The 27,458-nt window shown below is 46.9% G+C and overlaps 1 protein-coding gene across 2 annotated transcripts in view; it reads right to left on the bottom strand.

Annotated features, from left to right (window-relative positions):
- LOC121571944 (AT-rich interactive domain-containing protein 1A) overlaps nt 1-17,716 on the bottom strand; it is a 46,882-nt gene extending 29,166 nt beyond the window's left edge. For both annotated transcript variants that reach the window (XM_045221988.1, XM_045221989.1), the window contains exons 1-2: nt 16,457-17,716; nt 645-872 (exon numbers count right to left, since the gene is read on the bottom strand). In XM_045221988.1, coding sequence (XP_045077923.1) covers nt 645-872; nt 16,457-17,365 — 1,137 coding nt within the window. In that variant the 5' untranslated portion in view covers nt 17,366-17,716. The remainder of the gene's footprint in view (nt 1-644; nt 873-16,456) is intronic.
- Nucleotides 17,717-27,458: the final 9,742 nt, after the last annotated feature.

Genomic DNA, 27,458 nt, shown 5'->3' with positions numbered 1-27,458 from the left:
AACACGGTTATTTTAGTCCTATTGAGACCAAGGTCTCTTTTACAAGGAAGCCCTGTATACACATAATTAACAAAATACAATACAAAATATACAAAAATGACAAATAGATTTAAGAAAAACAATCAAATTGGACAGTTAACATAAAAAGGGGTTAACATAAAACATAATATATTTTTCTACATTAGGCTATATTAAATAAGATGAAATAGAAATACTCTATTAGCTGACCATTATAATGTCAGTTGGTGGTCTTGTGAGGCTTCTCTGTACATAACAATACTTACAACACAGCACATTCGTGTTGTATTGTTCTCAAGTAACGCAAAAGAGTAGCTGACCTTGCCCAGCAAGCACAGTGAGAGAAAACAAAAGCTGTGTGTTGTCTAGCAGGGCACGTACCCTCTCAAGGATTCAAAGAAAATATGAAAAGACCTGCATCAAACCCACCTGAAGTGGTGGTTGTGTGAGAGAGGTAACAATGAGACAGGACTTGTCTTCTCTACAGGGTGCTTAGAACACCCAACAGGCATGTGTGTGTCCATACTAACAGACCCATTTAAGCTGTGACTGCATGGAAGTGTGATGATCTTAAAAGAGTGTGATGATCGAGAGGGTGTGAGGATCAACAGAAGAGCGTTACCAACCTGTTGTCCGTATTGCATGCCACCCATGCCGGCGGGGGTGCGTCCCTGCATGCCCATGGGGTACCTCTGAGGCCCTGGGGGTCCGTAGCCCTGGTCTGGGTAGGAGACACCCTGTTGGGCCCCTGGAGGAGGGGGGCCCTGCCCCTGGCCTGGCTGCTGAGAGTAGGGGTTGGCTCCACTGTACCCCTGGCCTCGCATCTTCCCTGCCTGGTCCATAGGGCTGGGGGGCTAGAGAGAGGGAGAGGGCTTGTAAGAAACCAAACTTAAAGACATTCATACTTTAATTTCCATCTTTAACAAACATTGCAATCACTGTACTCCTGAATAAAATCACTTTTTTAAAAAATGTGACGTTGTGAGAAATTGTACACAAGCTAAGTAGGAAAAAAATAACAGATGTCACTACGGAGTCCCATAACTCAGCCATGCCGCCGGTGGGAAAAGTGAAACCTATGAGGGTATAGCTAAAGAATGCTAACAAAACAGTCTGGCCGGATTAGTTTCCCACTAAAAAAGGGAAAAACTTGGCCATGAATGAATGAGCCCAGTCTATCCTCCCTCCTCCCTTCCACCCCTCTCCACCCCTCCATCCATCCCTCCGCCAGGAGCATTTGACTGCCCAGGAGATCAGAATGTCAGTGGGAGGATAAAGTTACGTTCTGACGTTGGGGAGTGTTAAAAAATAATCTGGAGGAAATGGAAGTGTCCGTCTGTCTGTGGTGGCTGGAGGCCAGCCCGCCTCTCAGCTGGAGGGGAGAGAGACATCATGGGAGAGGAGAGGCCTGACCTTGGCTGCACCTGGGGTGGAGCCACATGGCCGGGGCAGCATCTCACACACTTGCTTGCTCACACACGCAGTCGCCTCAGTACCAAATGCAGTCCCCTCAGTAACAAATGCAGTCGCCTCAGTACCAAATGCAGTCGCCGCAGTACCAAATGCAGTCGCCGCAGTACCAAATGCAGTCGCCGCAGTACCAAATGCAGTCGCCTCAGTAACAAATGCAGTCGCCTCAGTACCAAATGCAGTCGCCTCAGTACCAAATGCAGTCGCTTCAGTACCAAATGCAGTCGCCTCAGTAACAAATGCAGTCGCCTCAGTACCAAATGCAGTCGCCTCAGTAACAAATGCAGTCGCCTCAGTACCAAATGCAGTCGCCGCAGTACCAAATGCAGTCGCCGCAGTACCAAATGCAGTCGCCTCAGTACCAAATGCAGTCGCCTCAGTACCAAATGCAGTCGCCTCAGTACCAAATGCAGTCGCCTCAGTACCAAATGCAGTCGCCTCAGTACCAAATGCAGTCGCCTCAGTACCAAATGCAGTCGCCGCAGTAACAAATGCAGTCGCCTCAGTACCAAATGCAGTCGCCGCAGTAACAAATGCAGTCGCCTCAGTACCAAATGCAGTCGCCTCAGTACCAAATGCAGTCGCCTCAGTAACAAATGCAGCCGCCCGAGTAACAAATGCAGCCGCCGCAGTAACAAATGCAGCCGCCGCAGTACCAAATGCAGTCGCCTCAGTACCAAATGCAGTCGCTTCAGTACCAAATGCAGTCGCCTCAGTACCAAATGCAGTCGCCTCAGTACCAAATGCAGTCGCCTCAGTACCAAATGCAGTCGCCTCAGTACCAAATGCAGTCGCCGCAGTACCAAATGCAGTCGCCGCAGTACCAAATGCAGTCGCCTCAGTACCAAATGCAGTCGCCTCAGTACCAAATGCAGTCGCCTCAGTACCAAATGCAGTCGCCTCAGTACCAAATGCAGTCGCCTCAGTACCAAATGCAGTCGCCTCAGTACCAAATGCAGTCGCCTCAGTACCAAATGCAGTCGCCTCAGTACCAAATGCAGTCGCCGCAGTAACAAATGCAGTCGCCTCAGTACCAAATGCAGTCGCCTCAGTACCAAATGCAGTCGCCTCAGTAACAAATGCAGTCGCCGCAGTAACAAATGCAGCCGCCGCAGTAACAAATGCAGTCGCCGCAGTACCAAATGCAGTCGCCGCAGTACCAAATGCAGTCGCCGCAGTACCAAATGCAGTCGCCTCAGTACCAAATGCAGTCGCCTCAGTAACAAATGCAGTCGCCTCAGTACCAAATGCAGTCGCCTCAGTACCAAATGCAGTCGCCTCAGTACCAAATGCAGTCGCCTCAGTACCAAATGCAGTCGCCTCAGTACCAAATGCAGTCGCCTCAGTACCAAATGCAGTCGCCTCAGTACCAAATGCAGTCGCCTCAGTAACAAATGCAGTCGCCTCAGTAACAAATGCAGTCGCCTCAGTACCAAATGCAGTCGCCTCAGTACCAAATGCAGTCGCCTCAGTACCAAATGCAGTCGCCTCAGTAACAAATGCAGTCGCCTCAGTAACAAATGCAGTCGCCTCAGTAACAAATGCAGTCGCCTCAGTACCAAATGCAGTCGCCTCAGTAACAAATGCAGTCGCCTCAGTCTGACAGCAGTGTTTCCCCTACTACTGAGAGCTGAGGAGGGCTAGTTGGTATTGCTCCACTCTTATCTGCATTGTTGGAAAATAACCTGTATGGAAGCACTTCTCTCTTAGTCTACACGTGTTGTCTACGACGCATGTGACGAATAACATTTGATTTGACTTCAATACCTGTTGTTTAATTATACATCTGAGCCGGTGTGCCCCTTTGCATGTAAACGTTACTGGCGGCAACTACCAGCGTACAATCAGAGAGAGGATGCTAGTACAGCGAGAGGATGCTTTGAAGTACCAGGCAGCAGCACCTTGAGCCTCTTGGACCCCAAGACAGGTGGGCAACACACAGAAAAAACAACAGACACAAAGCTTTCTCACTGCTTCCCACGGTTATTCATCTGTCATGTTTTCCCCCTCCCAAACCAAACCTCAGTCCCTGGTTATAGGAAGACAACCATAATATATTTATAGGCCAGACCAGAGGGGAGAGGGCAGTGTGCATGAAATGTAACGGTCCCTGCTGGATGGCGTTTGAACCTGGGCCAGAGACCGGCTCCTCTCCTCTCTTCTCTTCTCTTCCTGCTTTAATAACGCCGTTTTGGCATCGTATGAATGACACTTGCGGTATGGGAGAGAGGCGAGGGAACTGGTCCCATGGGGGGTGGGGTCAGCATAAGGAGATAACATTCCATCCACTCCACATTTTACCTCCAGCCGGACCAGCCACCCCCAGGGCAGGCCTCACTTGCTCTCCAGGGCTACCCCAGGTTCACAGACAGAGAGTATGTGTGGTCACAGAGTGTGTTACTATACTCCCTAGGGTCATTACAGGACCCCACCACAGAAGGTCTCCTGTGACCGCTCATGCACTTTTAACCTTGTCTCTCTCTCAGTCTGCCTGGACGTGCAGAGGCAGCCAGCCACATGACCCTCTAGCTGTCCTCTGGCTAGAAAAGGTAGGCTAAATACTGTCTGTTTGCAACCACTTTCAAGTTTGAAGTATTAAAATGGTTTTATTCATTCAATTAGGTAAAAACAAAATCACCGCTATGATAGCTAGCCTATATTGCAGAAAAAGACTATCGGTTTTCCAAGCCAACAATAGCTGTGTTAAGCTTCAGGACAGTTAGGTTATCACTCCAGGAGAAGCTTCAAGTAGTTTGAATATGTCCGTCTGGCACTAAACTAGAATGACCTGTCCTGTCAACTTCCTTCCCTCCAGCCGCGTGTACCTACCTAACCTCTCTGTGTTGACATCTCCATGGCAACCACCTTTCTCCACTGTGTGTTCACACCTTAACTAACATCCTCCTGCAGTACCTGAGCAGGGCTGCGTCCCAAATGGCACCCTATTTCCTATATAGTGCCCTACTTCTAACCAGAGCCCAATTCCTTTTTATATATTCACAGGGCTGTGGTCAAAAGTAGTGCACTTTATAGGGAATATGGTGCTACTTCCAGCTATTTACCAGCCTTCCTTTTTTTATGATCAACAAAACACAGACATTTTTAGTCATTTAGCAGACGCTCTTATCCAGAGTGACTTACAGTTAGTGAGTGCATACATTATTATACTGCCCCCCCGTGGGAAACGAACCCACAACCCTGGCGTTGCAAGCGCCATGCTCTACCAACTGAGCTACACGGGACTGTGTAGACTGAAAAAATACAGACGGAAGAAATACAAATACAAAACCAAAACAAAAGGAGGCAGGCAGTCATTAGTTTACTAGCCTCACAGGGGTGTAATCCAACCCCAGTCAGGTGACTGACCATCCTTTATACTATTCTTCCATTGATCGGTAAGCCTTTCCTTATATTGTTGAAGTTGTTCAAATGTCTGACACACACACACACTGCCCTGTCTCTGAGTCCGAGGCCCTCGAGGATCCCCTTGAGGTGTGTGAGAAAGAGACGCAACAGAGAGCGCGAGAGAGAGAGCGAGAGAAAGCAAGATACTTGTCTTTTCATTCCCCTGGATGGAGGTCAAGGATTGTTATGGCATTCTGCTCCTTACCTCACCTACTGAGTCCTGTGCAACTGAGGAACAGTCCAGTGATTCTATGAATGAAGTGTGTTGCTTTGAATAGAGTTGCAGACACACAAAAGTTGGTATTTGTCATAATTGCCATCATTTGACGTCCTCTACCTTTTTCTTCATGATTAATTTTACAATGGCGTTAATAAATCCTACAATTTTCAATATCCCTCCATCTCTCCCAAATCCACAATATCCCTCCCTCCCTACTCCACAATATCTCTCCCTACTCCACAATGTCCCTCCCTCTCTCCCTACTCCACAATGTCCCTCCCTCTCTCCCTAATCCACAATGTCCCTCCCTCCCTCTACTCCACAATGTCCCTCCCTCCCTCCCTACTCCACAATATCCCTCCATCCCTCCCTCCCTCCTCCACAATATCTCTCCCTCCCTACTCCACAATGTCCCTCCCTCTCTCCCTCTTCCACAATGTCCCTCCCTCTCTCCCTACTCCACAATGTCCCTCCCTCTCTCCCTACTCCACAATGTCCCTCCCTCTCTCCCTACTCCACAATGTCACTCCCTCTCTCCCTACTCCACAATGTCCCTCCCTCTCTCTCCCTACTCCACAATGTCTCTCCCTACTCCACAATGTCCCTCCCTCTCTCCCTCTCCTCCACAATGTCCCTCCCTCCCTCCCTCTACTCCACAATGTCCCTCCCTCCCTCTCTCCCTCTACTCCACAATGTCCCTCGCTCTACTCCACAATGTCCCTCTCTCTACTCCACAATGTCCCTCCCTCTACTCCTCAATGTCCCTCCCTCTACTCCACAATATCCCTCCCTCCCTACTCCACAATGTCCCTCCCTCTCTCCCTACTCCACAATGTCCCTCCCTCTCTCCCTACTCCACAATGTCCCTCCCTCCCTCCCTACTCCACAATATCCCTCCATCCCTCCCTCCCTACTCCACAATGTCCCTCCCTCCCTACTCCACAATATCCCTCCTCCCTACTCCACAATATCCCTCCCTCCCTACTCCACAATATCTCTCCCTCCCTACTCCACAATATCTCTCCCTACTCCACAATGTCCCTCCCTCTCTCCCTACTCCACAATGTCCCTCCCTCCCTCTACTCCACAATGTCCCTCCCTCCCTCTACTCCACAATGTCCCTCCCTCCCTCTACTCCACAATGTCCCTCCCTCCCTCTACTCCACAATGTCCCTCCCTCCCTCTCCCTACTCCACAATGTCCCTCCCTCCCTCTCCCTACTCCACAATATCCCTCCATCCCTCCCTCCCTACTCCACAATATCCCTCCATCCCTACTCCACAATATCCCTCCCTACTCCACAATGTCCCTCCCTCTCTCCCTACTCCACAATGTCCCTCCCTCTCTCCCTACTCCACAATGTCCCTCCCTCTCTCCCTACTCCACAATGTCCCTCCCTCTCTCCCTACTCCACAATGTCCCTCCCTCTCTCCCTACTCCACAATGTCCCTCCCTCTCTCCCTACTCCACAATGTCCCTCCCTCCCTCTCCCTACTCCACAATGTCCCTCCCTCCCTCTCCCTACTCCACAATATCCCTCCATCCCTCCCTCCCTCCCTCCCTCCCTACTCCACAATATCTCTCCCTACTCCACAATGTCCCTCCCTCTCTCCCTACTCCACAATGTCCCTCCCTCTCTCCCTACTCCACAATGTCCCTCCCTCCCTCTACTCCACAATGTCCCTCCCTCCCTCTCCCTACTCCACAATATCCCTCCATCCCTCCCTCCCTCCCTACTCCACAATATCCCTCCATCCCTCTACTCCACAATGTCCCTCCCTCCCTCTCCCTACTCCACAATATCCCTCCATCCCTCCCTCCCTCCCTACTCCACAATATCCCTCCATCCCTCCCTCCCTACTCCACAATATCCCTCCATCCCTCCCTCCCTACTCCACAATATCCCTCCATCCCTACTCCACAATATCCCTCCCTCCCTACTCCACAATATTTCTCCCTACTCCACAATGTCCCTCCCTCTCTCCCTACTCCACAATGTCCCTCCCTCTCTCCCTACTCCACAATGTCACTCCCTCTCTCCCTACTCCACAATGTCCCTCCCTCTCTCTCCCTACTCCACAATGTCCCTCCCTCTCTCTCCCTACTCCACAATGTCTCTCCCTACTCCAATGTCCCTCCCTCCCTCTCTCCCTACTCCACAATGTCCCTCCCTCTCTCTCCCTACTCCACAATGTCTCTCCCTCTCTCTCCCTACTCCACAATGTCTCTCACTACTCCACAATGTCCCTCCCTCTCTCCCTCTCCTCCACAATGTCCCTCCCTCCCTCTCTCCCTCTACTCCACAATGTCCCTCCCTCCCTCTCTCCCTCTACTCCACAATGTCCCTCCCTCTCTCCCTCTCCTCCACAATGTCCCTCCCTCCCTCTACTCCACAATGTCCCTCCCTCCCTCTCTCCCTCCCTCTCTCTACTCCACAATGTCCCTCCCTCCCTCTCTCCCTCTACTCCACAATGTTCCCTCCCTCTCTCCCTACTCCACAATGTCCCTCCCTCTCTCTCCCTACTCCACAATGTCTCTCCCTACTCCACAATGTCCCTCCCTCCCTCTCTCCCTACTCCACAATGTCCCTCCCTCCCTCTCTCCCTACTCCACAATGTCTCTCCCTACTCCACAATGTCCCTCCCTCTCTCCCTCTCCTCCACAATGTCCCTCCCTCCCTCTCTCCCTCTACTCCACAATGTCCCTCCCTCCATCTCTCCCTCTACTCCACAATGTCCCTCGCTCTACTCCACAATGTCCCTCGCTCTACTCCACAATGTCCCTCCCTACTCCACAATGTCCCTCCCTCTCTCTCCCTACTCCACAATGTCTCTCCCTACTCCACAATGTCCCTCCCTCCCTCTCTCTCTCCCTACTCCACAATGTCCCTCCCTCTACTCCACAATGTCCCTCCCTCTCTCCCTCTACTCCACAATGTCCCTCCCTCTCTCCCTCTACTCCACAATGTCCCTCCCTCTCTCCCTCTACTCCACAATGTCCCTCCCTCTCTCCCTCTACTCCACAATGTCCCTCCCTCTCTCCCTCTACTCCACAATGTCCCTCCCTCTCTCCCTCTACTCCACAATGTCCCTCCCTCTCTCCCTCTACTCCACAATGTCCCTCCCTCTCTCCCTCTACTCCACAATGTCCCTCCCTCTCTCCCTCTACTCCACAATGTCCCTCCCTCTCTCCCTCTACTCCACAATGTCCCTCCCTCTCTCCCTCTACTCCACAATGTCCCTCCCTCTCTCCCTCTACTCCACAATGTCCCTCCCTCTCTCCCTCTACTCCACAATGTCCCTCCCTCTCTCCCTCTACTCCACAATGTCCCTCCCTCTCTCTCCCTACTCCACAATATCCCTCCCTCCCTACTCCACAATATCGCTCCCTACTCCACAATGTCCCTCCCTCTCTCCCTACTCCACAATGTCCCTCCCTCTCTCCCTACTCCAATGTCCCTCCCTACTCCACAATGTCCCTCCCTCTCTCCCTACTCCACAATGTCCCTCCCTCTCTCCCTACTCCACAATGTCTCTCCCTGTCTCCCTACTCCACAATGTCCCTCCCTCTCTCCCTACTCCACAATGTCCCTCCCTACTCCACAAGGTCCCTCCCTCTCTCCCTACTCCACAATGTCCCTCCCTCTCTCCCTACTCCACAATGTCCCTCCCTACATCACAATGTCTCTCCCTACTCCACAATGTCCCTCCCTCTCTCTACTCCACAATGTCCGTCCCTACTCCACAATGTCCCTCCCTCTCTCCCTACTCCACAATGTCCCTCCCTCTCTCCCTACTCCACAATGTCCCTCCCTCTCTCCCTCCCTCTCTCCTTCACACTGTAAAAAAAACTCCTCCCTCTTTTGCCCTTTTTTTTTCTTTTCCCCCCAAAAATAAATAAATGCAATTAGCACATGGCTAATCTGCATAGAGGAAAGCCAGAACACTCTTGGCAGAAAAGGTTGAGCTGGGTATATTGTCTAAAACCTGGGCCTTTGAGGGTGGTGGAAGGGTTGTGGAGGGACTGATGATATTTTTGCTGTGTGTGTGTGTGTCGCGGCGGACTCAAATTGATGGGCTGGGGGCAGACAAACAAGTCCTGCTAATTTAATCCGCCACATGGCCTAGGATCTACACAGACTATTGTTCTTTTGTAAAGCCCTGCGCACACACACTGGGGCTCACACACTCAGTGGCTCCCTTAGACGGCTGTCACTGTCACTTAGGCCCCACGACTTTATGGTTGGTTTTGAGTATATCAAACATGGACGTTAAGCTACTTTTAACGGCTACTTAGAGCCTAAGAAATAACTTGCAAACCTACTGAATAGGCCTAATCCACTGAGCGTTCACACACGCTAAGGAAAAAGAATACTCTGACTATCACAGGCCCATAGCAAGAGTCGTTGAAACACTTTAAACTAACACAACCGCTAAGAAAAAACGCTCTATTAACAGTCGATTACCCGTTGATTTTTAAAGAAAATATTATGTCTGGTGGGCCAAACAGTCATTTGTCTGAGCGGGTTTCTCTGCAACCACCCATATCTGTTAAAGAGCTCATGTAAACTAAACTAAAGTTAAACCCATGCCATGTTCTCAATTAGCCACTTTTTCCCTTCCTTCCCACCATATCGGCTGGCCTGCCACACTTACAACAGCACTGGTTGGAACTCCAAGCTGACCGCTAGATGACTCTGAAATAAAACAAGAAAAACACCTCTCCTGCTTCCTCTCCTATGGTCTGCAGGGAGAGGGAGAGAGAGACACACTGAGGCACCACACTACTACTACAGCAGTACACACACCCAGATGTTCCTCCAGCTGTTCGCAAGAATTCTAAAGATTTACAGGACAAAAGCACGAACTACAGGAAGCCACACACACACCACAGTTAAGAAAAACACTTCAATTTAGCTTCCAACGGGATGAAACAAGGTTACCAGGCCTTTAGTTTTGAGCCTAAAACCTACATAAAAGATTAGGCTCTTACGAGAATCATTCTCTTCCCTGTGAGCTGATCTTGTCCAGAGGGGCCCAGTCATTTTTTCCTTCGGGCCGGCTGCTTTCACTTGGCACCGGCCCGTTGGGCCACAGGACAAATCACCTGAATGTTGAACTCTGCTATTAGACTAGATAGGATACTCTTCTTCAAATGTAGTATTTCCCAAATATTGTCTGCAAAGGACTGTCTGGCCTAGGTTGAGAGAACAAAGCTGTAGCCTTCACACACCAAACACAATATTACAGATCAAATCCTCAGACTTTCTTTATCTTTTCAGCAACAAAAATTGAAATTTTTCTGTCTTTTTCCTTCGTCTATCGGCAGCATGATATCTGGTCAGAGACAGAAGATATTCAACAGGATCCTCCACTGCAGAACAATAACCTGTCACTGTCAGACCAGACCCATCTTCTAGCCAAATCACCATTCCTGTCCTGAAGAGAGGCTAGGGGTGCTGGTGGTTGGACTGAGGAAGAAATGAAACAGGCTCACGCAATGGAGTACAACCCAAGATTTGAATAACTCTGCTTTTTGATTGGCCAACCATCTACGTCCCCCCTCTGCTCGAATTTCATTGGCCACGCCATTGTCACGAAAACAGAAGTTAAGACATTTGCAGCTAATAAGGAATTATTTAGGCTTAGGTTTAGGGGTAATGTCATGGTTAGGGTTAGTGGTTAAAATCAATAGGCTATGTGGCCCGTTAGGCTAACCTTTATTTTAACCCGTAGAGTGGGCCTGTTTTATGCATCAGCCAATGAGGTAAGACAATCCCATGACGTCCCAGCCATATGGCCACATGACGTCCTCAGTGTTTATACCAGCCTGACTATCAGCCACGATGACCATCAGCCACGATGACCAGAGGCCTGGCCAGGATGACCCCTTACGATAATAAGTGTCTCCTGAGTGGCGCAGTGGTCTAAGGCACTGCATCGCAGTGCTAACTGTGCCACTAGAGATCCTGGTTCGAATCCAGGCTCTGTCGCAGCCGGCCGCGACCGGGAGACTCATGGGCGGCGCACAATTGGCCCAGCGTTGTCCAGGGTAGGGGAGGGAATGGCCGGCAGGGATGTAGCTCAGTTGATAGAGCATGGCGTTTGCAACGCCAGGGTTGTGGGTTCGATTCCCACGGGGGGCCAGTATAAAAAAATAAAATAAAATAAAAAATAAAAAATGTATTCACTAACTGTAAGTCGCTCTGGATAAGAGCGTCTGCTAAATGACTAAAATGTAAATGTAAATGTAAGTGTGTCACTCGGTCACTATACCTCCATTTATTTTATTTTTTTTGTCATTTAGCAGACGCTCTTATCCAGAGCGACTTACATTTAGTGAGTGCATACATTTTCATACTGGCCCCCCGTGGGAAACGAACCCACAACCCTGGCGTTGCAAGCGCCATGCTCTACCAACTGAGCTACACGGGGCCAGAAATAACCAGCTGAACAAGCTGGTGGGGCCAAGCCAGCCAGGCAGGCAGAGAGGAACAGAAGGTGCTTAAGGAACTGACTGGGTCACTAGCCTAACCCACTAACACTGTTAGTCACACAACACCTGACTGACGGTGATGTCATTCACCCTAGTCTCAACTCAAGTACCGGTAGTTGGTCGCCGTTATAGGTAAGCACGCCTCAGAAGAACCGTTGGACTGGTGAATTTGCACATCCAGTACTTCAATGGAACGAAGCAATAACAGTTAGCAATACACCACTTCTCTAAGCAACAGTTAGGCCTGAGGCATGCAAATTCTTGGGTCGTGGAGAGGTTGATGCGTGGCGGGAGATAAACGCTGCAGCCTGCCACACCTACACCTAGCCATCATGGTGGTGGAGGCTGAGACCCAAGGAGAAACAGTACTAAGAGTTTTCAGAGCAGTAGAACAACTTGTGAGTTATGTAGGCACCTTTCCCTGCCAGTAACTGTACCATTTAACTTCTAAAATATAATGGTCAACAATGGTATTCCCCAAAATGCATTGTAAGAACCCTCCAACGTCTGCTTTCCCACCCCTCATGAAGCCAATGGCATTTTAGCACAGAGAGCTAGCCTGAGCCATGAACAGAGCTGTGTATGAAAAGCTGTGAAGTACAGTAACATCAATCTACCTACCCCCCCAGAAACAACAGCTGAAACGCCATTCCCCCCTCAGCAGCCACACATTTAAAGGTTAACCTGTTTCACCATAAAACACACGATACATCATGCAAATGAAGTCTGCAGCGCCACGCTAGCTAGGAGAGAAGCATATTACTATTCTAATCTAGTGCATTTTAAATAATTTATTTTGACATTTAGATGCTTTAATTACCTTTACTTTCCAACCTGGACCAGAGCAACAGTCCAAGTTTGACATTTTGTCCAAACATAAGGAGACGAGAGGAATTTGACAGAATCTTGAATGGGTTTGCCCTTTTTTATTGTGTGTAGTCCTAAATAAATGCTAGCATTTCCTTTTTAAGCTGCACATGGACCTCCAGTCCATCTTGTAAGCTTCACCTAGTGGTAGACCACTAGCATGGCCCCAATCCCATACCATTGCTCTAACGGCAGTGGCTGGTACAAGTAAAAGAAGGAGAGTGAATGATTTGAGGATACAAAAAACGGGTAAAAATTGAACTGATGAAGGCAGGTAACAACGGTGGACACAACGTGTGGAATGAGAGAATAATGTAGGGTCACAGGAAGCAAAAAAAGAAAACGAGAGAGAGAGAGACTGTCCTTCGTTTGCGCCACCTCCTAGACGGTTGTTTCAGGGATAGAGAAAGACTTCTGTACTGTGTCACTGAAGAGAAGAGACGGATGGCTGGTGGCACGTGGAGCAGGTCACAGAGAGAGGATCCACCTGAGGCTTGTGCCACGCGGGAACACAGACACACACTGCCAAGGACATACACAGCTGTCACAGGCAGCCAAAGATCATTCACAAAAACATTCCCCGCCCCCGGGTATCACTGACACTCTTTCTCCCCCTCACACACACACACACAGGATCAGCCCGTCACACAGGGCACACACACAGTGTCGTGAGGCAGCGTGCTGTCCTGGCTGTGTGGCGTGTGGATAATCACTACTCCCTGGCTACAGCAGTATTTCTCAACTCAGGTCCTCTCGAGTACATCTTGGTTGCAGAGATTGACAACATTCACCTTAAAATCAGTAATCATGCTCCTATCAATATTTACCTATAAGATTCCACTAACTGGTAAAGTCGTCACCCGTCAGTATGGGCAGGCTAGTTCCTAACGCAGGGAAACTGAGACCAAAGCCGATCAAACGGAGACTTCGCTTGGACTTTGGTCCACTGTCTATCACATCAAGGCCCCTCAGTCAAACTTCAATACCACAGAGAGACACGAGCGCAACCTTTCTCTAGCTGAATGTGCTGTGTGGCCCACTACCATATGTCCATGTTGGTAGATACAATTATTTCAGGGTTTTTATTGTCACCAAATAAATGGACACTAACCAGATTTAATTTCAGCCTGATGCGTCTTGTTCTCTCCCAGAAAAGGGCTGGATCTGTCTGTCGGCGGACATCACAGTCAACCGTTAGACTAGGTTTTACAACCAAAAGGACCAATTAGCCACGGGCAACATTAGGTTAGACATCTCTCACAGCTTCATCTTTGCCTCAACGATCTTCATCAAGCAATTGGTTTCTCCATCAATCAATAAATTAATTTGCCCTTTTAAAAGCAACATTTGTCAAAGTGCTTTGCCGTAATTGGGACTAGACCCCAAAAGAGCGAGCTCAGTGGAAAGGAAAAACTTTCTCCATCCAGCCCCCTAACAACCTGGCCATAGAGCAGGGAAATAGACAGTGGTGAACTCTGTCAACAGATCTATAGAAATACATGAACTCCAAATACAGAAACAACTGAAAGGCATTAAAAGTCAGTAACATAGTGATATTGTAGCCTAGGCAGGCACAGCATATTAATGAAAAGGCATCCAGAAGGCTGAGGAGAGGCATTTCTATTCTTGTGTAACAACCGTTAAAGCATGAGTATGTGAGCAGCACAATTCAAGAATAACATGTCAATCACAGATTGGATTTTAACAACGTAACTTGATTTAACACAAGGCTCTTAGAGGAGATTACCACTTGAAACTGCATAATTCTAATTTCTTCGACTCTCCAGCATCTCCACATGCAGAGCCGTGGCTGAATGAATCACAAATTGCAGTCCTGGGTTTTAAATTGTCCACCACACAGCCTGCATACAGGAGAATTAGCAGGAGTCTGCAAACACCTGAGAGAAAGAACAAAGGTGTCTTTAAGACAGGTATTCCAAGTGGCATCATGCGAGTCCCTGGGGGAGAATAATAAAACGGCAAAATTCAATTGGTGATACAGCAACCGAAAAGGGTTAGGAACCACTGAGCTAACCAATAACTTGTTTAAAAAGTTTTTATAACCTAACCTTGAATATCATAAGAACATTTAAGGCTAACACGTGCAAATGACAATTGCCGAGAAACAGAAATCAACAAATTCCAGCTAAACTTCAATGGATATAAATGACAAATAGGCCTAGCTAGTCAATATTCAGGAGGTCAACTCTACAGATAGCCTACACGTGGTTGATCATATTCTAAAACCGGAATACACCATTAGTCTGTTGACTTGGTTACACACTGCAGCATCACATGTGAAAGTAATCATAGTAACCCAGTGAACAAAGCAGTGACACTTGGCTGACACCTTGGCTGCTTGTAAACACTACAACTACTGCAGCCGGTCAGATTCTCTCACAGAACACCAGCCAGATTCTCTCACAGAACACAACACATTCTGAAACTCACTGTAGAACCACAGAACACCAGTCAGACTAACAGAACCACAGAACTCCTGTCTCCCCTCTTAGAGATGATCCTAGATCAGCTAGGAACACTATTCTAGCATGGGGAAAACAGCCACACCTACTCCCTCTGCTGTTCCAGAGTCAGCACTAGAGTTCTGCCACATCTCCAACCTGTCTGTGGAGCTGTACATGCATATATAAGTACGAACACAGTATTTTTGCATGTAGGCTATGGCAAAGATTTTACCTAAATGTACGCTAAACAAATACAGCTGTACTGTATTATTATTTGAGTGGCAGGCAATACAGTCATCATGCAAATTACTGCAGAGGGACTTACACAACATCATGTGTTCAATGAAAGCATCCATAAAGTATATTTTGCACAGTGTTGTTGTTTTATTTAGCATGCTTGGACACAAAAACAACATTACAGCTGAAATGTAGGCCGCTGCATGCTGACCACAATACAAATAAATATTTTGTTTGCATATCATTTAGGCTAAATGTCATGCGACAAAAACCATTAAACAGGCTAAAGTGCGTGAATTATATATGGAGTAATGGCATCTTGACACTGTCAGCGTGCATGAGCTGATGTGGGTGATTTCTGCAGCGTTACATTGGACGCAATTATAAATGGCCAGGAGCAGGGGATGGGGAGCCAATCAGATCTCAGCTAGCATGTCAACCTAAGACCAACTGTCTCCTGGCTTTGACAGAAGGATTTTACCTCCATAATTCAAATCCCAAAGCAAAGCAATCTGCTCGTACTCAAATCACTGGCCGTGTTTACTAGCGGTACAGAGACAACTCCGAAATACAGCGGCAAAATATAACGTCTCTCTATCGTTAGCTACAATGTCACAATCAGAAGAATCATCAGACGATACAATGTAACAAGCTCGCAGTGAAAATGTTGCAACTGAAGGACAGTTATTTGCTACATTTACAAACGTCGACCACAGTAACTTTCAACGACAGACGTGTACTTATATACAATCCGCTCTGCTTGCTTCTAACAAATTATTCCAATATAATCGAACGTCATGTGTCATTTAAATCGTATGTAAAATTGGTGTGAAAGCTTGCAACAAACTTCAGGGCTACATGGAGTGGATATAGCACAAAAATACATGTTTGCAGGGATTCGTTAGCTACATAGCTAACTGGAGAAATAACTGTGTCATTGCGCTTTATACAGACTTGAAGCAGCACACGCTTTGCTAAGAAATGAAAAAACATCTTTAGCCTCCCAATTTCTCCTCTCAAACGCGTGTCCCCTTTGCCCCTGACCAGACAGTAGCGTCACATCTTTACCAGCTCAGTGAGTTTGGTATTTTAGCACAGACATGGCTTGTTTCTCTGTTTAAATACTCTTATAGGAGGTGGTGTAGGAGAAAACAGAGGCAGCCATTTTAGAGAGCTAGCTAGCTACATAGGCAATGGCTGTTCCATTACAACCCTTCACTACTACACAGAGCTGTCTGCAACTTGCTCAAAGTGCACCAGTACTGAGAGAAAAGTTTACCTGGTTTCTGTTCAGAGGTTGTCCCGTGTTCCCTGGGCTCATAGGAGGCGGATTGTGGGTTCTTTGTTGCCAACCCGGATGGCCCCCACCATACTGACTGCTGGCCATATCTGCTGCTCCCTTGCTACCCCCTTCCTGGTTACTATAGTCTCCTTGTGGGTAATTCTGGTAGGTCCTCGTTGAGCTGGGAGACGTTAGGAGCTGATTTAAAGTCGGGGTAGACGTGGGCTGTAGGTTTCCAATGTTATACCTCTGATTATTGTACGAGGCAGCCATAGCTGTAGTTCTGCCTGCTGGCTGTTGCTTGCCTGGCTGCCCCCCAGCAGCCGGGGGCTGGTTATTACGCGGGGAATTTATGGCGTATCCTTGGCCCTGATAAGAAGTCCGGTTCGGGAAGGGGCTGTAGTTGTTGAAATGGTTGGGGAAGCCGTGTTCGTGTGAGTTGGGCGGGTATTGGTCCATCATGTTACCTGGCTGCACTGCCGGCCCCGCTGCAGCTGCCATGCCAGGGCTTTGTTGTCCGCCATGTTGATGAAAAGGGCCCCGGCTGTAGTGCTGGTTGTAACCGTAAGGAGGTGGAGGGAATGAGCCCTGGTGGTGATGGCCTATCCCGGGGTGGTTATTCCCCTCCGGTCCCCCAGTATCATTCTGGTTGTTATTATTATTCACCCTGGACGAATTCCCGTTCCCGTTCTTCATGTCAGACTCCCCTCCTCCCCCTACATTTCCAGCATTGGCCCCGTCCTGCAGATCCTTCTGGCCCGGAGATCCGTTGTCAGATCCCGGTTCCTTATTTACATGTTGTTTCTCTCCAGGTACCGACTCCTCCAGTGGGTCCCGATCCGGCTTTTTAAGTTCGGATGGCGGGCTAGTGTTGAGAGTGGCGACGCTAGCGACCTGCGCGGCCATGATATCCCTCTCTGCCTCTCTCACAGCGAGTCACTCACAATCGAGCTCTCTGAATAGCATTGAACTTAAATACAATTATTTATAACAATGTACCCGTGTCCCGGATCATTCCCCCTACCTCCGGACCGAATCCGGCATCCACTCCCGTCTCCGATTCGACTGGAAAGTTACTGGAAGAATATAAATACGGATCCAGGGAATTTAATTAACCGACAGAAAATGTGGGGAGGCTTCTCTTACAGAACGAGAGTATGAGCAGGAAACCGACCAAACCAGCACGAGGCTCTGCGAGACACAGCCATTTTACTGAAGCGTTCAGATGAACGCAAAACACGGAGCGGATTCAACCAGTAGGTAGTAGGGATAACGGATGTATTTTGTTTATTTTGAAGGGGTTATAGACCTAGAGACTATAGCAGAACATGAGAAATGTGACTTATAAACGGAACATAATTCATAACATTCAGCATTTCGGCTGTTTTGTGGACAACCACAGAATCTGTAAATCATAAATTATTTTCATTACAGGCTATAGATTTGTCTCAAAGCTTCAATCTGCATAGTTATAATGCATTTAGTTTTTCATTTTATACAGAGTAGACACACACATGAAGATGTTACTGGGAGACTGTATAATTTTATACACAGTATAAGTATATATTTATAATTGCATTGTATCAACAATATATTCATACAGTTACAGAGTCTTAAGATTGGGATTGACTCCTGCCATGTGCTGAGAGAGAATGAGAGAACTAGCAGAAGCAGAGGGCTTGATCTGTGGAGAGGAAAGCATTAAATTACAGTGTGTGTGTGTGTGAGAGAGAGAGGGAGAGAGAGAGAGAGAGAGAGTAATGTTTACTGTTCATTTTTGATTGTTTATTTCACTTTTGTTTATTATCTATTTCACTTGCTTTGGCAATGTAAACAAATGTTTCCCATGCCAATAAAGCCCTTTGAATTGAATGGAATTGAGAGAGAGCGAAAGAGAGAGAGAGAAAGAGGGATAGAAAAGGAAGAAGGATGGGGGATGGACTGAGCCAGTCACAGAGCAGGAAGTGAAGATAAAAAAAGAGAAAGGCAGAGTGAGAGAGTGAGAAAAAACAGTGTAGGCCACTGAAGAATCCTACATAGAATGTTATATCTATAGCAAAATTAACCATTCAAATCTGTGTGTGGTTTCGTAGAATAGCCTATAGGATAAATCAAGAGGAAATTTTGAGAAAGCATAAAGTAAATAATCAAATGAGAACAGCCACTCTCTCCTCTTCCCCACTCTGCTGCTCGCTCTCTCTCTCTCTCTCTCTCTCTCTCTCTCTCTCTCTCTCTCTCTCTCTCTCTCTCTCTCTCTCTCTCTCTCTCTCTCTCTCTCTCTCACCCCCCCTCTCCTCATTCTCTCCGCCTGCCTGCCTGCCTCGTGTTCTCTCCTAGCAGCAGCAGCCTCTCTCTGCTTGCAAAAGCAGCAGAACTTTGCTATCAGCGCGTGGGGGATGGGCAGCGCAGGCAGCACAGCACACAGCTCAGCACAACCCTTTTCTCCTCTACAATGCAGGGCTTTCTGGCGACGAGTTACAGCAGCCAGGCTCATAATACTGACTAGCATGGGAAAGGGATCCCCTTAGTTTAAGTTTTGTTTAGGTTTTTTTTCTCTGAAATGTGCATTAAGGGAGGAAGGACAGGCAGGCTGTAAAAGGAGGGAGGGAGGTGTGGGGGTGGGGGCCAGCAGCCTGCCTGACTATGTTGGCTAGGGAGGGAGGAGTGTTGCTGTGTGCTGCTAGAATATAGAGAGGCAGACAGAGGAGAGGAGGGGGTTGGGATCTTTCTCTTATTTCTTTTCAGCATGAACTTGGTGTTTATTATAAGGGGCCCTATCAATTTTTTACCCCTCCTGTCCTATTTTCCACCCTGCCCCCATTCAAATCAAATAAAATCAAATGTTATTGGCCACATGCGCTGAATACAACAGGTGTAGACATTACAGTGAAATGCTTACTTACAGCCCTTAACCAACAATGCATTTATTTTTTAATAAAAAAAGTAAAATAAAACAACAACAAAAAAGTGTTGAGAAAAAAAGAGCAGATGTAAAATAAAATAACAGTAGGGAGGCTATATATACAGGGGGGTACCGGTGCAGAGTGAATGTGCGGGGCACCGGCTAGTTGAGGTAATATGTACATGTGGGTAGAGTTAAAGTGACTATGCATAAATAATTAACAGAGTAGCAGCAGCGTAAAAATATGGGGTGGGGGTGGGGGGGCAGTGCAAATAGTTAGGGTAGCCATGATTAGCTGTTCAGGAGTCTTATGGCTTGGGGTAGAAGCTGTTGAGAAGTATTTTGGACCTAGACTTGGCACTCCGGTACAGCTTGCCGTAGGGTAGCAGAGAGAACAGTCAATGACTAGGGTGGCTGGAGTCTTTGACAGTTTTGAGGGCCTTCCTATCCAGAGCGACTTACAGTTAGTGAGTGCATAAATTTTTCATACTGATGCTCTCGATGGTGCAGCTGTATACTTTTTTGAGGATCTGAGGACCCATGCCAAATCTTCAGTCTCCTGGGGGGAATAGGCTTTGTCGTGCCCTCTTCACGACTGTCTTGGTGTGTTTGGACCATGATAGTTCATTGGTGATGTGGACAACAAGGAACTTGAAGCTCTCAACCTGTTCCACTACAGCCCCGTCGATGAGAATGGGGGCGTGCTCAGTCCTCTTTTTTTTCCTGTAGTCCACAATCATCTCCTTTGTCTTGGTCATGTTGAGGAGAGGTTGTTATCCTAGCACCACACGGCCAGGTCTCTGACCTCCTCCCTATAGGCTGTCTCATCGTTGTCGGTGATCAGGCCTACCACTGTTGTGTCGTCGGCAAACTTAATGATGGTGTTGGAATCGTGCCTGGCCATGCAGTCATGGGTGAACAGGGAGTACAGGAGGGGACTGAGCACGCACCCCTGAGGGGCCCCTGTGTTGAGGATCAGTGTGGCAGATGTGTTGTTACCTACCCTTACCACCTGGGGGCGGCCCGTCAGGAAGTCCAGGATCCAGTTGCAGAGGGAGGTGTTTAGTCCCAGGATCCTTAGCTTAGTGATGAGCTTTGAGGGCATTATGGTGTTGAATGCTGAGCTGTCGTCAATGAATAGCATTCTCACGTAGGTGTTCCTCTTGTCCAGGTGGGAAAGGGCAGTGTGGAGTGCAATAGAGATTGCATCATCTGTGGATCTGTTGGGGCGGTACGCAAATTGGAGTGGGTCTAGGGTTTCTGGGATAATGGCGTTGATGTGAGCCATGACCACCCTTTCAAAGCACTTCATGGCTACAGACGTCAGTGCCACGGGTCGGTAGTCATTTAGGCAGGTTATCTTAGTGTCCTTGGGCACGGGGACTATGGTGGTCTGCTTGAAACATGTTGGTATTACAGACTCAGTCAGGGACATGTTGAAAATGTCAGTGAAGACACTTACCAGTTGGTCAGCACATGCTCGGAGTACACGTCCTGGTAATCCGTCTGGCCCTGCGGCCTTGTGAATGTTGACCTGCTTAACAGTCTTACTCACATTGGCTATGGAGAGCGTGATCACATAGTCATCCGGAACAGCTGGTGCTCTCATACGTGCTTCAGTGTTGCTTGCCTCGAAGCGAGCATAGAAGTGGTTTAGCTCGTCTGGAAGTATTGTGTCACTTGGCAGCTCGCGGCTGTGCTTCCCTTTGTAGTCTGTAATAGTTTTCAAGCCCTGTCACATCCGACGAGCGTCAGAGCCGGTATAGTACGATTCACTGCTATTATAGTCTGTTACACCTGGTTTTAAATATATTTTGTCTGCACACTTCTTTATAGAATTTAACCTAATGGAGAGAATTGTCTCTGTAGTGGTAGGGACTCATCATTGTCCTCACACTGAGAACTGCTCCTTAGTGGGTCATAGAGCACGCCGTACTCGTTCCTCTGGTTGCACATACAAACACACCTTATAATATATCTGTATTTATTCTGCTACAGTATTATTAGTTCACATAAATATACTTCTACATTATAAATCATTGATAATGCAACAAATTCATATAGTGGTTTGTGGAATCCATGCAAGACAAAGGCCTTTCAGACATTATTAGTCTTCATAAAGTATTTGTTGGACCATTTGAATATAGAAAGATTCACTCCAAACACCCACTCAACTATCATGAGACAGAGGCAGACTCTCTGCTTTGGATGGAACTTCTACCACCATCCTCTAGGCTTTAGAATCTCAAGTCATCAACCACCCGAAATAACACTGGTTGAATTAGGTGTTATAAAAGGCATTATGAAGTGTTATGAAGGTGTTATGAAGACTACTTAGATTAGACTCCTTACACAGTTACATCTGTCATAGGATGGGGATTTAGGAGTATTTACTCTGTACCCCACCGTGTAGCTGACCATGATGCATCACCCCCAGCCTGGTGGCCTGAGTTCCTCCACCATCACCACGAATACAGACCTGGACACATGCCAGGGGAATACAGCCAGGAACTACTTTTTCTTTTGATATCAAGTATTGAATGGAGGCCTCTATGAAAAAAACAACAACAAACAAACAATGCATCAAGGAACAGCATTATTTCAAAATGTTGAGTAAATGGTAGGTCGATGGGAGAAACATAATGCTATGATAAAGAAGATGTATAATGTGAAGACATTGGTTGGAATGAATGATAAGAGATTATTTTAATTTATTTATGCAATTGTCAGCAAGAGGGCCTGCGCTCAGAATTGCCTCAGCATCACAGGCCTTCGCTAGGAGAGTATGCAAAAGAAGAAGAAGAAGAACAAGAAGAAGAAGAAGAAGCACATTGCTGGAGAATGCGCTGTTCTGGCGTCCATTATCCACTGTTACAACCCCTGACCGTGATCCAAAGCTTAACAATGCATCATTCCAACCACATACACTAGACTGAACTGTAAATTATACTCAAAATTCATCATCATGAAATGAAATTCAAATTCTTTGGGCTTTTTTATGAGCTTAAAACCTACACCAATCTGAGTGCAACATCACTGGCCAATAACATTCTGCAGTTCCTTCCAAAGAGTAAGTGATTTAACAAAGTTCACCCAGAGGCCTTGTTGAGGCATTCATAGCTCTTTTTTTTTTCAGTCGGTGTCATAAAGCTATATAGACGTTTTTGTATAGTACATTTATTTGTCTATTTTTTGACCCAGCCGTGCAATGGTAAAAGTGTCAGTCTTGAGGAAGTTAATTGATGACAGATCATTGAGAAGTTTTTTTTTATCCCTAGGGATCTAGTCTGGGAATGGAGCCATTTGATTGCCAAGACAACCCAATTATGTGGAGTGGAATTTCTTAACAAGACTGGAGTTGAGTTTGGAGTAACTGGGAGACACACAAACACACACACACACACACACACTTGCATTCATTACTGAAAAAGCAGCCCGCTAGTTCAGCCTGCCAAATATACGGACTCCCACAAGCACAAACACGAGAGAGAGAGAAAGAGAGAGAGAGAGAAAGAAACATACATTCATTCAACAACATGCAGTCATAGACGCACATGCTCACAGTAAATGTCAGGGACACTCCCACACAAGGCCTGCTACACAGGCTTGCTCACACGTGCACAAACACACAGACCCAAACACACACACAGACATAAAAAAAGACGCACACAAAGTGCAGTTGGGCTGTGTCCAGTTGGTTGCCAGGCAGCAGTAGAACACATAGTCTGGAGTGTGCAGAGGAAAGAGGGAAGTACCATTTTGAGAACTGTCCAATGGCTGTCCGGCTTACTCCCTGTAGGGTAATGTACATAAGAGCTCAGACTTGCATATACAATTCAAATACTTAATCTGTTTTAAAAAAGGAATACAATGCATCATGATGATATTAGAAACAGGTTACTATCAATGATGTAATCTCTTGGTTAGTATTCTCAATCTCAGCATCAAATAACTCACACCAAAAAGAGTTTGATTTGATACAAGGGGATCAAACCATGTGTGTTTTTACCCTCCAACACACCAGCAGCTTTTATCACCAGATACTAAGCAGGCATCAAATCCCTATCATAGAAAACAGTGTGAGGCTGCAGGTATTCTGTATACAGTTAGAGATGGAATCCTCTCAGCTCCTAATGTGAAAATAGGCTAGGACACACACAAACACACACCTCCACGCATCCTGACAGGCTTTCACAACAAAGCTAATAGGACATATTCAGTTTACACCAGTGCACTTTTATCTGAGAATGACTTTTTCTCTGGAGCTATCATTTGCTTTGGGGGCATTTCTGATGTATTTTCATTCTTAAGAATCCCTAAATATACTGTATGAAAACTGCAGTCACACACACAGGTTGGAACACAGACAAGCATGCATGCATACACACACCTATCTAAACATTCAATTTATCTCACAGTGTGTGTGTGAGAAGAGAGAGAGAGAGAGAGAGAGAGAGAGAGAGAGAGAAAGAAGGAAGGGTACCCCCGGTCTAAACAAAGCACAGAGCACGGCAGCAAGGTTAAGAGCACTCACAAAACATGGTGTCCTCCTCACAAGGACAGAGAAGTGCTCTAGACAGTCTTTCAACCGAGATTAAATGAGGGAGAGAGCAGAGAGAATGGAGAGAATCGTCTCTGTAGTGGTAGGGACTCATCATTGTCCTCACACTGAGAACTGCTCCTTAGTGGGTCATAGAGCACACCGTACTCATTCCTCTGGTTGCACACACACACACACACAAACACACCATGCAGCTTGTTCCTCTGGTGACAGAACACTCAGTCGATCCCTGACAATCACACTGAGCACACTGTCGTCAGAAGGGGACTCAGCAGGGCCAAAATAAAGATGAGAGAAGGACTGATGGGCAGCACAGAGGAGTGTCAAGTAAAGAAAGAAAGAAAGAAAGAAAGAAAGAAAGAAAGAAAGAAAGAAAGAAAGAAAGAAAACACAGCAACATTAAACGGACTCTATTTTGTTTGGCTCATGTAAAACAGACATGACAGTCATTAGACTCCTTGGTTTCTATATGATACACAGAGAGGAAAACTGATTTGAGGAGCCAGGTCTGTAATCAATGGTAGGGGACAAAGGAGTTGGAGTTTGTTGTGTCGAAGAAAGACCTGTCCATTGAGTGGACGGCCGGCCAGTTGGACTGGTCAGGCCGGGCTGGGCAGCATGAGAGATGTGATGCCAAGCTGGACAGTATTGACACAGTGCAGATTGAATAATTGAGCTGCCAGTTTTAGAACAGCCCTTGAAGCTGTGCAAATCAATCTGAATCATGACAGACTGAGAAGATGAATCGGACCGCTAGTTGCTCACCAGAGGAAATACAAATAATCTATTTAGAAGTTTAGGATTTGATAGTGGTTGGAATTAATCTTAAGATTTGAGTACTTGAGCCTACAAATCATCATCCAAACAGCTCCGTCCTGCAGTACTAGTCATACATTTCTACTGCATTGCATTACTATTATTGTTCCCTGAACTGCCTGAGTGACAGCTACTGTGTAAAAGTGAGAAGAAACTCAATTAAAATGAGTAGTAGTATTGCAGACACTGCCAATATGATCATTCCCTCTTTGTTATAGCCTATTGTTAACATTTTAGTCATTTAGCAGACGCTCTTATCCAGAGCAACTTACAGTTAGTGAGTGCATACATTTTTTTTTTCATACTGGTCCCCCGTGGGAAACGAACCCACAACCCTGGCGTTGCAAATGCCATGCTCTACCAACTGAGCTACACAGGACTAGATGTGTTTACAGATGTGTCTTTATGCCTCTGAGTCTCTAACGAGGTTTACAGTGTTTGTGTTGTTTGGAGTGTGAGTCGGAGCGCCACAACAACTCACAGAGGGCACAGATAAAGGGACATTCAAAATACTATGAATATATTAGCAGTAGTAACTACAGTTTGATCCGAGATATGTGCAGGGGTACAGAGAGACGGACACGGATGAAAGAGAGAGCGAGAGCGAGAGCGAGAGAGCGAGAAAGATGTACAAGGAAATACATGTATGCATACAGTGGCTTGCGAAAGTATTCACCCCACTTGGCATTTATTCTATTTTGTTCCCTTTTATTGTGAAACAAACAAGAAATAAGACAAAAAAACAGAAAACTTGAGCGTGCATAACTATTCACCCCCCCAAAGTCAATACTTTGTAGAACCACCTTTTGCAGCAATTACAGCTGCAAGTGTCTTGGGGTATGTTTCTATAAGCTTGGCACATCTAGCCACTGGGATTTTTGCCCATTCTTCAAGGCAAAACTGCTCCAGCTCCTTCAAGTTGGATGGGTTCTGCTGGTGTACAGCAATCTTTAAGTCATACCACAGATTCTCAATTGGATTGAGGTCTGGGCTTTGACTAGGCCATTCCAAGACATTTAAATGTTTCCCCTTAAACCACTCAAGTGTTGCTTTAGCAGTATGCTTAGGGTCATTGTCCTGCTGGAAGGTGAACCTCCGTCCCAGTCTCAAATCTCTGGAAGACTGAAACAGGTTTCTCTCAAGAATGTCCCTGTATTTAGCGCCATCCATCATTCCTGGATGGTGTTCTCCGGGTGATGAGAGGTGTTGGGTTTGCGCCAGACATAGCGTTTTCCTTGATGGCCAAAAAGCTTCTTCCATATGTTTGGGGAGTCTCCCACATGCCTTTTGGCGAACACAGCTTTGCAGCTCCTTCAGGGTTATTTTTGGTCTCCTTGTTGCCTCTCTGATTAATGCCCTCCTTGCCTGGTCCGTGAGTTTTGGTGGGCGGCCCTCTCTTGGCAGGTTTGTTGTGGTGCCATATTCTTCAAATTTTTTAATAATGGATTTAATGGTGCTCCGTGGGATGTTCAAAGTTTCAGATATTTTTTTATAACCCAACCCTGATCTGTACTTCTCCACAACTTTGTCCCTGACCTGTTTGGCGAGCTCAATGGTCTTCATGGTACTGCTTGCTTGGTGGTGCCCCTTGCTTAGTGGTGTTGCAGACTCTGGGGCCTTTCAGAACAGGTGTATATATACTGAGATCATGTGACAGATCATGTGACACTTAGATTGCACACAGGTGGACTTTATTTAACTAATTATGTGACTTCTGAAAGTAATTGGTTGCATCAGATCTTATTTAGGGGCTTCATAGCAAAGGGGGTGAATACATATGCACACACCACTTTTCCGTAATTTATTTTTTAGAATTTTTTGAAACAAGTAATTTTTTTCATTTCACTTCACCAATTTGGACTATTTTGTGTATGTCCATTACATGAAATACAAATAAAAATCAATTTAAATTACAGGTTGTAATGCAACAAAATAGGAAAAACGCCAAGGGGGATGAATACTTTTGCAAGGCACTGTACAAACAGAGACCGAGGAGGAGAGATTGGGAATAAACTGAGGCAGTGACATTGTCAACATACAGAATGCATGCAATGCTTTCAATGCTGTTAGAATGCTGGAGAGGGAGGTACAAATCAGGTGTGGAAGTGTCAGACCAGAGGCAGGCTGGTCAGGCCTGTTACACCACCAACCACATGATCTTCTCTGGATCTATTCAGGTCCTCCACAGGCTTTGTGCCTCATTTTCCCTTCGACACACACCCTTCCACACCCTCCTCTGTGGGCCTGGGGACCATAGCCATGGTGGCCCCTCCACCATGGGAGAGGTGCAGCTGTGACAGTGTGACAGGACCTGCCGCCGCGTGGGGTCGACGGCACACTTCAGGAATGACCCCTCGCACCCATGCTGGGGGTTCCCTGTTCCCATACCACCACACTCCACCCACCCTCCCACCACACACATAAACACACACACCGTCCGCCACCACCCACCAGTCAACTGTGAAAACAAAACTTAGTCCTGGCTTTGTGACGTCCCAGTGGGGGGGACATCAGATAAAGGAGCACAGAGGCTTTGGAAGGAGAACTATTATCTAGACCTGATGATTGGCCCCGTGACCTGGACAATGTGAAGGCTGTGTGTGTGTGTGTGTATGTGTGTGTGTGTGTGTGTGTGTGTGTAAAGAGGGGTGTAGGATTTGAGATATTTGCATTGAAATGCTGAAAAAAGAGAAAGAGCGACATTGAGCTGAGATTGCTCC

This window comes from Coregonus clupeaformis, chromosome 8, assembly GCF_020615455.1.
Source record: "Coregonus clupeaformis isolate EN_2021a chromosome 8, ASM2061545v1, whole genome shotgun sequence".
NCBI lineage: Eukaryota > Metazoa > Chordata > Actinopteri > Salmoniformes > Salmonidae > Coregonus > Coregonus clupeaformis.
This window is presented reverse-complemented; position numbering and strand designations above follow the sequence as displayed.